The sequence below is a fragment of the Lutzomyia longipalpis genome, chromosome 1 (genome assembly GCF_024334085.1).
Source record: "Lutzomyia longipalpis isolate SR_M1_2022 chromosome 1, ASM2433408v1".
In the NCBI taxonomy this organism is placed as follows: domain Eukaryota; kingdom Metazoa; phylum Arthropoda; class Insecta; order Diptera; family Psychodidae; genus Lutzomyia; species Lutzomyia longipalpis.
The window spans coordinates 50,803,771-50,816,421 of record NC_074707.1 but is presented as its reverse complement, the minus strand read 5'-3'; the positions used below and the strand labels follow the sequence as shown (position 1 = coordinate 50,816,421).

Here is a 12,651-nt window from a genome sequence, read left to right as displayed (position 1 = left end):
TAATGCGCCTATTTAAAAAATATGTTTTTGTGTCCTTTAGGAAAAGCAAAAAGGACAATTTAAACCTATCTGATTTCATGCAAGTTTTCATTTTATTTTCTATTCTCCTATATAATGTATTAACCCTCAAAGAATTATTTTTTATTGTCAAATTTCCTATCATGTCTTTCGAAAAATAAAAACTATTGAACATTTAGAATATTCACCAAAACGTATTAAGTTTGTTTCTATATTCTGTGTTATGTGTGTGTTAACTTAGAACGCGCTTAGAAAAGTTGTTTCACGATTTTTTTTTCAATTAGAATATTGCGATTATTAGAGCTTTTTATTTGGTGATCAGGGGCGTAGCGAGGGGGGGGTTTTGGGGGTTATAACCCCCCCTCGAGCCAAATTAACTCAAGAACAGTTTGACCAAGTATCAGAAAAATCGCTAAAATTTTCGATTTAGGGATCGTTTTTTCTCATTTTCTTTTATCTAAAACATTCACAATTTACATTTTACATTAAGTAAAATGGCTGAGAGACTGGATGAGATCAATAAATGTTTAAAAGAAAAAAAAACAAGAATTCAGAGCTACCAAAATACTATTAATAGCCACAAAAATTTTTATTTTCTGATTCACTGATCGAAAATTTCTTGAAAATTTTATTTATTTTATTTTTTTGAGAAGTGTCACTCAAAATCCATTTGATATTGGATGAAATTCATTAGTCAGACACTAACATAACAGACTAAAGTTTTCTCAGGAAATATTTAGATTTTCTTAAAATTTTTTAAAAGTTTTCTTAAGAATGTGTTTCTTACGAATCCGTAAAGAAAAACTTAAGATCGTAAGAAAAATTTAAGATATTTAAGCTTTCTTAAACGAAATTTAAGATTTCTTAAGTAAATCGAGCAAAATGCATTTTTCGATGACATTTTCTGATCGTCTTCAGGCATTGAAATTCGTAAAAATCATCACAAATATGCATTTTCCTCAATTTACTTAAAAATCTTAAGTTTCGCTTAAGAAAACTTAAGATTTCTTAGGAAAAAAATTAAGATTCCTTAGATTTTTCTTACAAAATTTTAAGCCAACTTAAAGAATCTTAAGAAAACTTTAAAAAAATTTAACTGAAGCCTTTCTTAAGGAATCTTAAGACTGTCTGACTAGTGAATATTACCCAATGCCTTCGGGTCATCTAACAATCCCGCTTGACTACCTCTGGCTTCTTTATATTCAAATCGATCTAAAAAAAAATACTTGTCATCGTTTTTTTAAAAAAAAATCGGTAACTTATAAAATGTCGTATATTCGATTTAAAATTGAAACCTTTAAGGCTGATAGGATTTAAACTCAAACAATGAGTTAAATTCTCTACTAAGTCAGTCTTAGGATTTCTTAATTTTTCTTAAGATTTTTCAAGTTTTCTCAAAAAAAAACTTATGATTTTTAAAGATATTCTTAGGCAAACTTAAGATTTTTTAATTCAGTTTGAATCGAGCGAAATACATGTTTTTTACTCGAAAAATCATCGAGTCTTCGAAAAATATGAATTTGAACCGCATCAGCCTGGAAATTCTATATTTTCATTAAAAAAACTCAAATTTTTCTTAAGAAAACTTGAGAAATTCTTTTAAAAAAAGTATTTTAAAAAAATTTATGACATTCTTAGAGATCTTATGACTAATGAATTTCACCCAATGATCGGTTCTGTGAGAACATTTTGTTCTTACAAAAAGTGAAATCAAAAACTAGGCTTGTAACCATATTGGTTCAACAGCCGTACAATTAAAAATGAAGAAGAAATTTCTACCCTCCCCCCCCCATCCCGTCGTACAATTTCAAAAGTAAGAACCCCCCCTAAAATTTGGATCTGGCTACGCCCCTGTTGGTGATAAATACAATGATTGGACAAATACAGAAGCTTTAATAATTTCCTATATATAAAAATGTATATATACAATTAGCACAAAGCATCAATACACACACACAAAATAATCTAAATATATAGAGAGAAAAATTAGTTAAAAAAAATATTCATGCATTATGGTGCTATGCAGGAAAAGAATGTCAAGAGAAAATGATCATGACATTTTTTCCTGACATTTTTTGTCATTCCCTCTCACTCCCACTAATGTATTTCTGTATCTTTCGTCTTTCTCTGACGCATGCTTCCGACATTTTCATCATTCTTTTCTGTGCACTCAACATGTTTTTCATTTCGTATTATTTTCTCAGTATTTGGAGATATTTTTCCATGGAAAAGTGAAAATGGGCTTTCCTGAAGTGTTCTCAGTGCCAGGAAAGCCGTGAAAAGTGGAAATTTATGGTCATTTAGCGGCCAAATATGTGAAAATGCGCGAAGTGAAAAATCAAAATATTCTTTCCCTGACCAATTTTTACGGGATACTTTTCTGGATTTTGACCACACAAATCACTTCTTGCAAGCTTTTTGTACCTTCCTACAGGTCATCTGCAGAGGGAAGGTCTGCTTGGGGTCAGGGAAATGCTTTCTGGGTGGTGGAATCCCACCTGAACGCGGAAAAAACTTTGTCCGGGAGTGAATGTTTTGCTGTCGAACTTCACTGTTTTCATTTATTTGGCCGATAAATACCCACGATTTTCCACTTTTCACACTTTCACAGGCACTTAGAACACTTCCACAAGCCGCTTTTCACTTTTCCCGAGCTAAAATATCACAATTTACAGAGAAAATTGCAGAAAACTAAGAAACGTGTTGACTTCGCAAGAGCTTGAAAAAGAATGCCGCAGGAAGATGTTTTTTTCTGACATTCTTTTTCCAGCTCTTGTGAAGTTAACGTATTTGTAAGTTTTCTGCAATTTTCTCTGTAAATTGTGATATTTTAGTTCGGGAAAAGTGAAAAGCGGCTTGTGGAAGTGTTCTAAGTGCCTGTGAAAATCTGAAAAGTGGAAAATCGTGGGTATTTATCGGCCAAATAAGTGAAAACTGTGCAGTTTCTACAGCAAAACATTCACTCCCGGACCAATTTTTTCCGCGTTCAGGTGGGATTCCACCACCCAGGAAGCATTTTCCTGCCCCCCACACAGACCTTCCTTGTTGCAGATGACCTGTGGGAAAGTCCAAAAAACCTGCAGGAAGTGATTTGTGTCGTGAAAATACAGAAAAATTGGTCAGGGAAAGAATGTTTTGATTTTTCACTTCGCGCATTTTCACATATTTGGCCGCTAAATGACCATAAATTTCCACTTTTCACGGCTTTCCTGGCACTGAGAACACTTCAGCAAAGCCCATTTTCACTTTTTCATGGAAAAATATCCCCAAATACTGAGAAAATAATACGAAATGAAAAACATGTTGAGTGCACAGAAAAGAATGATGAAAATGTCGGAAGCATGCGTCAGAGAAAGACGAAAGATATAGAAATACATTAGTGGGAGTGAGAGGGAATGACAAAAAAATGTCAGGAAAAAATGTCATGATCATTTTCTCTTGACATTCTTTTCCTGCATAGCACCATTAGTCAAATTTTCTAAAAAAGTGTGGAAAAAGGTGCGTCTTTCTCTTCATTTTGTTGCTCTTTGATCATTTTTTTGGTTGGTGAGAAAGAACATCATGAGAGTAAGAAGGCGCGAAGGAAACATTCAGGGATTCTTCTTATTTTTTTTTAAATAATTACTGACGATATATCCAAAAATACTTTTTTTTTGTTATGGAAGTGAAAGGGAAAGCACAGAGCTGATTTTTAGAATATAATATGTATACGGCAATAGAGAAAAAAAATATAGCAAAACACTCTTTATCCATATAAGACAGAGTATATAAAAAGTAGAAGTAGTTTAAAATAATTTACGCATGCATATATGATAAGACAAAATAATGATAATAATAAAAAATAAAAACTCAATTGATAAAAAAAACTCAAAATATATAAATTAAAGAAATACCTAAAAAAAATGGTTGGGGGGGGATCAAAGTATAATTTAAACAAAAATGTAAAAGTTGTTCTTATATTCAAATATATAGGTCATTTTCCAATGTCACCCAATATATAATGTGGGACACTTGGATGGAATATATTCGAAGGTAAATTTATATTATTTTTGCAATTTATATTTATAAGAAAATTTGTCTCTCGATACCTGTGGATTCCTCACCTGAAATTGCTGCATGGGATAAGCTACAACTCCAGCAGTCTGCGGAATTCCCGTGCCGACTCCCTGAGCAATTTGCTGGGCAGTTGGTATTTGTGGTTGAGATGAAACACCTTGCCATGTGCCAGGTATTTGCATTCCCATACTGGCGTTGTTATTTTTTGGAAGCATTTTCAAAGAAAAAAAAGTACATGTTATTGGCTATTTAAATTTCTGCATAAGTCATAGTCAAAAATAATTATAAATATGCTACTTGAAAAATCATTAACATATCGATCTCACGTATAATACTTCCCAAATGATTATTTACACGATATATAAAAAAATCTTTGGGAAACTAATAAAAGGAATCATTTATGAGGATTTTGTAGTCAGCAAGGGGTGTTTATCTGGCAAATATTTTGATATTTTAAGCGAATCAGAATATTTGACTTCACATGAACATCTTTTGCTAAAAACCGAACAACTCAAAACCGAAAAAAATCCAAAAACGTATTTAGGATAATTTGGTTTGAATTTAGTCTTGTTTTTGGGTTCAATTTTCTACTTTTCAGCATTAAATTACTATTTTTCGGTTACAATTTAGTTCCTTTATTATGCTTTAATGATTTTTTTTTAAAAGTTTTGTTCCTCATTCTGTGCTGTTTTGGGACAGAAAACCAAATATTTATCGGCTTGAATTTAGTCTTTTTTTTGGGTTGAATTCACTGCTTTTTTGCTTGTATTTTTGTTCAAAAATTATGAAAACTTTACAAGAACAAATCGTTAAAAAATAATATAGGGGAGGGCGGGGCTAATCAAGTCACTTAAGGGTTTGGAAAAAGTCTAAAATATCATATTTCCTAGCTAGATAGAACAAAATGATCTGAGAAAGAGTTGTAGGGCAGTAAATTTCCTAAAGAAATGAGCTAAACATTTCGCTTTATCCATTTGGGAAATATGATATTTTGAGCTTTTTCTAAACCCTTAAGTGACTTTTTTAACCCCGCTCCCCCCTACTAAATTTTAATTAAATGTGTCCTTAAGTGAAAATTCGCGGCTACATTAGATATTTTGTAGTACAAATTAGTTAAAAATTGAGTCAATAAAAGGCAAAAGCTGAGTCACGATAAGGTACCTAAGTCACAAATAGTCTTTTCTGGCGTTGCATTTAGATGGAGCCTTTGGCCATTTAATGAGAATTGAATTTCCCTCTAAGATGTCCCCAAGTTTTTATAATTCCTGTACCATCCATCATATGTTTTAATTTACTATTTTTCGTGGGAGTCAAAACGCGGGATCTAACCTTTTGAAAATACTCTTTTATTATTTTTGCGACGTTTCGGAGCTTTATTTCTCCTTCCTCAGGCCTGCAAATACATTATGGACAATTTCTTTATATAACTTTCTAATTTTCTTTAACACTTTGAACTATTTTTTAAAAATTAATTGAAAAAATTCTAATGATTTTATATAAATCTAGTCAAGGCTTTTTTACATTTTTGTTATTGAGATTGATTCACATTTTTGGGGGGATTTTTTGGGGAATTATTAGGGGATTTTTTATTTTTCTTACATCAATAATTGCGGGTATTTTTGTCAAATTAATCGAATAATTAATCGAATTAATCGAAGGACAAGATCAAACGGACATAGTGTATAGATCCATGACTTATATCCCACAGCTGAGCGACAGAATCAAAAGAATCCTAAGCATTGAATTGGAAGAACTGAGGATTGGCTTCAAAGCACATCACCAAAACATATCCCTCTACACAAACCTCAAGGACAAGATTGACATCTTGAAGGACAGCGGAGTTGTCTACGCGGTGCCATGCTCATGTGGTCGAATATACGTGGGTAAAACCACCCAAAGACTTCATGATCGCCTCATACAACATAAAAGAAGCATAAAACAAGCCAAAGAAGATGAAGACGAAAGAAATGATGCATCAGCATTAGCTACCCACTCACGGGGAAGAGGCCACAATTTTGAATTTGAGAGAGTGAAAGTATTGGATAGATGTGAGCAGAACAAAAAATTGGAGTACTTGGAGAGTCTACACATATATATCACAAGATCAAAAAATGTAAACAAGAGAACGGACACCAAGTACATCAGCACAGCATACTCATCCATTCTCCAGAGAGTGAAGATGAGAGAAAACACCACGAGAGAGGATCAACAAGAGTTCTTCAGCTGTGATGAGGAGGAATGAAAAAACCAGAGGGATCTCTGCAACTCAGTCCAAGTCAAAAAGCCATGGTGATGAGAACCGTAATTGGTGCAAAGTGGATGCAGAAAGTAAAAATTAATTTGACAAAAATACCCGCAATTATTGATGTAAGAAAAATAAAAAATCCCCTAATAATTCCCCAAAAAATCCCCCCAAAAATGTGAATCAATCTCAATAACAAAAATGTAAAAAAGCCTTGACTAGATTTATATAAAATCATTAGAATTTTTTCAATTAATTTTTAAAAAATAGTTCAAAGTGTTAAAGAAAATTAGAAAGTTATATAAAGAAATTGTCCATAATGTATTTGCAGGCCTGAGGAAGGAGAAATAAAGCTCCGAAACGTCGCAAAAATAATAAAAGAGTATTTTCAAAAGGTTAGATCCCGCGTTTTGACTCCCACAACATTTGCAAATTGACCGAATCTCCAACATTACTATTTTTCAGTTTGATTTAAGTGTTTTTTTTATGCTTGAATTTAACATTTTTTGGCTTAGACTTTTGTTTGATTTTCCTTGCTGAATCATCCCAATATTTCCGAAGATCTGAATAATTTCGTCCAGATAAACCCCCCTTGGTAGTTAGAGAATAGTAGGCGGGAAATTGAAATAAAGATAAAAGTTGAAGTCTGTTTTTATGGCAAGTGATCTCTTCTGAAACGCATGTGACGCCACCCCCCTCCTGCTCCATTTTTTATCTATTTTATAGCCACTGAAGGGTCAGGTAATATAAACTATTTATACTATTTTATGCTATTAATGTTGGAAAAAAAGGGTAATTGCTGCTATTTTGTACAAACCCCATATATCCTTGTTGATATCCAGCAAATTGACCATATGCATATCCCTGCATTCCTTGCAAAAATTGCCCTTGTAGGGCAGCAGTTGGTGTATGGGTTGTTGGATATGTCGGTGGCTGTGGGTACCAATAACCAGCCACTTGCTGTCCGTATGCAGTACCAAAGGGAAAGGCGGTGTGGCTAAGTGCCTGACTTGCAATTGTGGGTGCATTGTTTGGGTCACCGCTCTCTTTGCCCCATGAACACTTCACGGGGTGAGAATTTATTTCGGAATTATGTATAGCCACGATAGCATGTGTTGCTGCTTCTTTTGTTGAAAATCTACAAAAAAAAGTCGACCAAAAAAACAAAATATAATTTAAAAATAAAATCAAATGCATAATTGTGTTATAGGTATTAAAAGTTTACCTAATAAAAGCATAGCCTTTGTCCTTGAAAACGCGTATTTCTTGAATTGAGCCAAAAGGTGAGAATGTCTTCTGAAGAATATCCTCGCTCAGGGATCCCGAAAGGGCTCCATTTACTCCACCACAGTAAACTGTGCAATTTGTTGGGCTGCTTTGATTGTAGACTTCATCAAATGTCAAAGGCTTCAAATTCACTGCAAGAATATTTGGGAAAGAAGAAAAAGAACATATAACTTTTTCATTTAGATAAAAAAAAATTTAATTAATTTGATCTTTTTTTCTCAAAGAATTTTACCATTTTTTTTACTTTTCTTTAAATATCACAATAGTTTTTATTCAACATGAATAAATAAATAAAAAATATTAAAAGAAAAAAAATGAGTAAAAGGGTGATATTTAATATGAGAGAAATAGTTGAAATAAAATTAGTAACATTGAGTTTTCAATTAGTTATTGATTTGATAACTAATTTTATATCGACATGCCAAAAGATTGTGATACATACTCCTTTGTTGAAAAACAAAGGAGCATAATGGTTCATAATTTTCGGGCGTGTTGATATTTCTCATGATATGTAGGTATATATTAAAGACTCAATGATAAGTCAATAAGAACAAAGAGGTCAAAAGGTAGGTGTAGACTTTTACCATTGGGAATAATTTAAAGAAAAAAAATAAGAGGTTTGGTAAGAATATTGTAAATTGAATAAAAAAAATTTAAAATAAAAAAAAAGATTAGACGATATTACAATATAAAAATAAAACAAAAAATTATGAATAATGCAACTTGAAATAAATAAAAATCGAATAAAGAATTTGCCAACATCAAAATTACCAAACGTTATAACATTTACTTTTAAATGTAATAATTTACTTTCAATATATATGTTTATTATAATATATAATCTGAAGAAGAAAGCACACCACTACCCAGTTAATTAAGTGTTCTAATAATGGTCAAATTCGTATATTAAATTGTTGTAATAATTAAATTGGAATGAAATAAATATTTTCCTAAATAAGTAACAAGTAATAAAATTTTCAATAATCTACAAAGCGTATTATCATTTTATAATAATTGTATATTATTAAAAAAAAATATGATGAAAAAAATTATTAAAATATTATTTTGGAATAATATTGTACAATAAAGAATTTTTTTATTCAAATATTAATAATTAAAAAAAATGTATTACACTACTACTATAATATTTGAATATATTCCTGTTTCGACCCATGGATTGACTTCTTCGGGAACGTAAAAGTATTTGGCTCAAGTCTCTCATAGTAATTAGGATCTTTTTGATGAATATTTATTCTTATATGATTAAAATTGGCAAATAAGAAAGACATAATAAGACCATTGGTAGTCTTATGTCACGCAACAAGCACTACCAAGAGTCCTTTTAAGAGATTTTACTTCTAAATATTTTATTCAAGAGGATGGAAATATTTGATAAAAGACTGAGTGGACAGGAAGTTTGAAACTATAACGTAACTTCCTGGCCACTCTGTATATTAGACAGAAAAGTCCTGTGCCAAATACTTTTACTTCTTTTCCCATAAAAAAGCAAAAAGTCATCCAAGCATCAACTCAGCAATATATTGTTTATGAAAAGAGATTAAAAAAGTTTAAGAAATAAAATGTATAATATATCGAATTAAAAAAAAATTGTGTCCAAACAACATAAAGATATATTTAATGGAACAACCATTACATGATACACATCGATATGTGAATATTAATTTTATATATAATAATGGTAATAAGTAATATATATATAATAATGTGCACGACCTAATATGTTACCTATTTATAATAATAAGATATATAAAAATATGGAATGTTAAGCGTATTCACCCTGTGTCTTTACTTGCTATGGTTTTTGACCATCTTTTCAATAAGTCTGTGTCTTATTGCTGCCATTGCTTTTGCATTTTATCGGACGGAGAAGGGGATGATTGTGAACAAAAGCTCTACAAAATTGTATGCGAAACATTAGAAAAAAAAATCATTAGTTTTCTTTCCTTTTTCTCTCTGACAAAAATTTTTATATTTTAACTACACCTCATGAGTAACCTATAAATACTCCTTTCTTTCTATTAAATTCATTTAGAGGCTTCATATATGGTTTTATTCATTTATATTCCGAAAGAAAAAAATTTAAGGGGGTAAAAAGAAACAAAAAGAAATTAAGGAAAAAAATATATTTCATGTTACATTTTAATGAAATTGTTTGTGAGTATTAGTTAGTAGCTTCTTCTCAAATACAGTGGTAAATTTTTCATTGAAAATAGAAATGTTGCCTGCAAACTAGAAAAAAATAAGAATAGGTAGCAATTGAACCGAAATAAAAGAAGTATTTTTCATATTTTTTGTGTAAAGTGTGAATTATGTAAAATGCTGATTGTCATATTATTTTGAGAGAGTAGGTATTTTTGTATTGTTTATGACTGAATTGAGAAACTCAAGAAGAGATGACAATGAAAATGGCCATTCGGACAACATACAGGGTGAATGCACCAAAAAGAATTTCATTTTTTTAAAGTGAAACAAAAAAAAACATGGAAACAGATGAAATAAAATTAAACATTAGAAAACAAAAAATAAATAAAGAAGAAAATGCAATATTAGCGGCATATAATTTACTTTCATGCATATATCTTAACTTTTCTCTTCTCCACCTATCATCATTTAAAAACAAAAAAAAACTTGAAATTCATCCAAACATGAAAGGAAACTCCTTCGTAACTATTAATTACTCTGATTCTAAATAAATTCTATAAAATTTTAATAGATTATCATTTCTAGAATCTATAAAAATTATTCACCTATATTTAATCAAAATAATATTTTAATTTTCTTTTAAATCTTCAATGGATTTCTTGAAAACAGTGAAAATATATTCAAATTAGGTAAGTTCTGCTTTGAAGAAGAAATTATTCATGAAGAATTATTATTTATAAAATTACATGGGATGAATGAAATATAGCGATTCTTTGCAATAAAATTCAAATTCCAATTGTGAGAATAATAAAATTCAAATATTCGATTTTCTTTTATTAATATGTATAAGCTTGTGGTTAAATAATTCTATTTTTGCATTGTTTTTTTGCAGAGACTCATTGTGATTAGATCATCCTAACTTATGAGCTTTCTATTAAAATTTTAAAGATCCGTTCATGAATATATTTATTCCGATATTTCAAATATATTTCTGATAATATTTAAAAAGATAATATTAGATATATTTGTTTTCTTAATAATTATATTATGCCCAGCATGTGATTATATTATTTTCCTTACTAATAATGTAATTCTTATCTCAATCTAATTTTTATGTTGTATACGTCATAAGATTTCATATGAAGGGAATTGTTACAAAGGAAAATAAATATATTACCTACAAAATAAGAGCGTGTTGCGGAAAATAAATATTTAAAAAAAAATTGATGATTAGGAGATTTATTTTGCATTGTAATATACATTATGTCTGTTTGTTGCTTTTTTTTAGCAAAATAAGAAATTGATATTATAAAATAAAAAAATCTTAATAAAGGTTTTTTTTTTAAAGAATGCCACTGCAATAGAATAAGGTGTAAGAGAATGTTTAAAAAATATATATGGCAAGAAATGTAACGAGAGACAAGGAAGAAAAAAAATACTTTCTACGTGAGAGATATTTTAATCATCTTCTTGGGATGTTTTTCATCATTGTAAATACTTTGTCTTGCTGATTAATGTGACGCACACAATTACGTTAAAAATAATTGACATTGTTGTTGTTTTTTTTTTTTAATAGAAAAAGGAAAAAAAACAAGGAGAAAATTGTAATAAAATTGGGCGCAACAATTTGTCTAGAAAAAAAATTAATAAAAAAAAAACACACAGAGAGACACAAAATGCTGGTGACACACCATTTGTCCCTGTTTTCTTTAATGGTGAAAGTAGAAGAAGAAGAAGAGGGTGGAAGCTGGTCACACTGTCTCGTAGATCACACACACTCGCCGGTCTTTAATGTGAGAGCATGTTTTGAGTTTTGAGTGTCATTGTGGGGTGGAAGCACCTGTTAAATCCACACGGGTATCAATGAAAAAAGAGATGGGCAAGTAGAGACAATAATTTGAATCACCTCAATCATTAAACATGAAAATCATACGATTACCATAGAAGTTAGAAAAAGTATTATGGAACAAAATGGAAGCTATGCGAAAATAAAAACAGATCTATGCTAAGAGAAAACTCTGCGAAGAGCCTCTGTTCCGTTGACATCGAAATAAGTTCAATATAAAACAGTACAATGACCTAATTTAAACGAAATACATAATTCTTCTTTTTCTAATAACATTCTTTCATAAAAGTTAAACACGTCAATCTCTTTACCATTTTTTTTAACAGAAAAAAAAAAGAAATAATGGGCCTAATTCAGCGACCAAGAAACCCTTGAAATCTTTGAATTTTGTACTAAAATTTCAAGATTTCAAGCGAATTTCAAGGGTTTACTGGTCGCTGAATAAGGCCCAATATGACATTTCTGAGAATTTCTTTAGCTCTTTCCTCAGGTATATGTTATAGACTATACGTATATCATACCTCTATGGTAGGTATGATAGTATCCAATCTATAACTTAAACTGAACCTATTAACTTAGCATATAGTATCTGCTTTTAATGCAAAATTCCATTTGTCCATATACTACTTTTAAAAACCTATGCTAAAACAAATTATAAAGAAATAAAAAAGAGAACATTAACTAAAACTTCTAAATGAATTAAATTGGATAAACAATCACATTGTCTCTGATATTTTCTTAATACCTTATGTACTATTTATCTATTTTGAAATTTTCCAACAAAGAACTTATTTTTTGTAAATAAAAGAAAAATATGTGGAAACCATCTGTAGCGCCTCATGCTTATTTATTCATTAAAAAAAAATTAAATCCACTGTTTAATCCTTATTTTCTTCATGTTTCAATTAACTTGTTTATAACATTTTACATGCTCTTGTCCATTATAAAAAAAAGAAAAACATTTATTTCTCTGTTTGTGCTTTTCTTTCATATTTTATTATGTATAGCAGGAATTATTGTATATATGGGTACAAATTAT

The 12,651-nt window shown here is 30.2% G+C and overlaps 1 protein-coding gene across 3 annotated transcripts in view; it reads right to left on the bottom strand.

Annotated features, from left to right (window-relative positions):
• LOC129788191 (nucleolysin TIAR) overlaps positions 1–12,651 on the bottom strand; it is a 30,025-nt gene that overhangs the window by 8,043 nt on the left and 9,331 nt on the right. For 2 of the 3 annotated variants that reach the window (XM_055824252.1, XM_055824253.1), the window contains 3 exons: positions 7,542–7,734; positions 7,134–7,454; positions 4,122–4,263 (listed from right to left, as the gene is read on the bottom strand). In XM_055824252.1, the coding sequence (XP_055680227.1) occupies positions 4,122–4,263; positions 7,134–7,454; positions 7,542–7,734 (656 nt within the window). Of the gene's footprint in view, positions 1–4,106; positions 4,264–7,133; positions 7,455–7,541; positions 7,735–12,651 lie in introns of all 3 variants that reach the window. The other variant, XM_055824251.1, reaches the window with a different exon arrangement.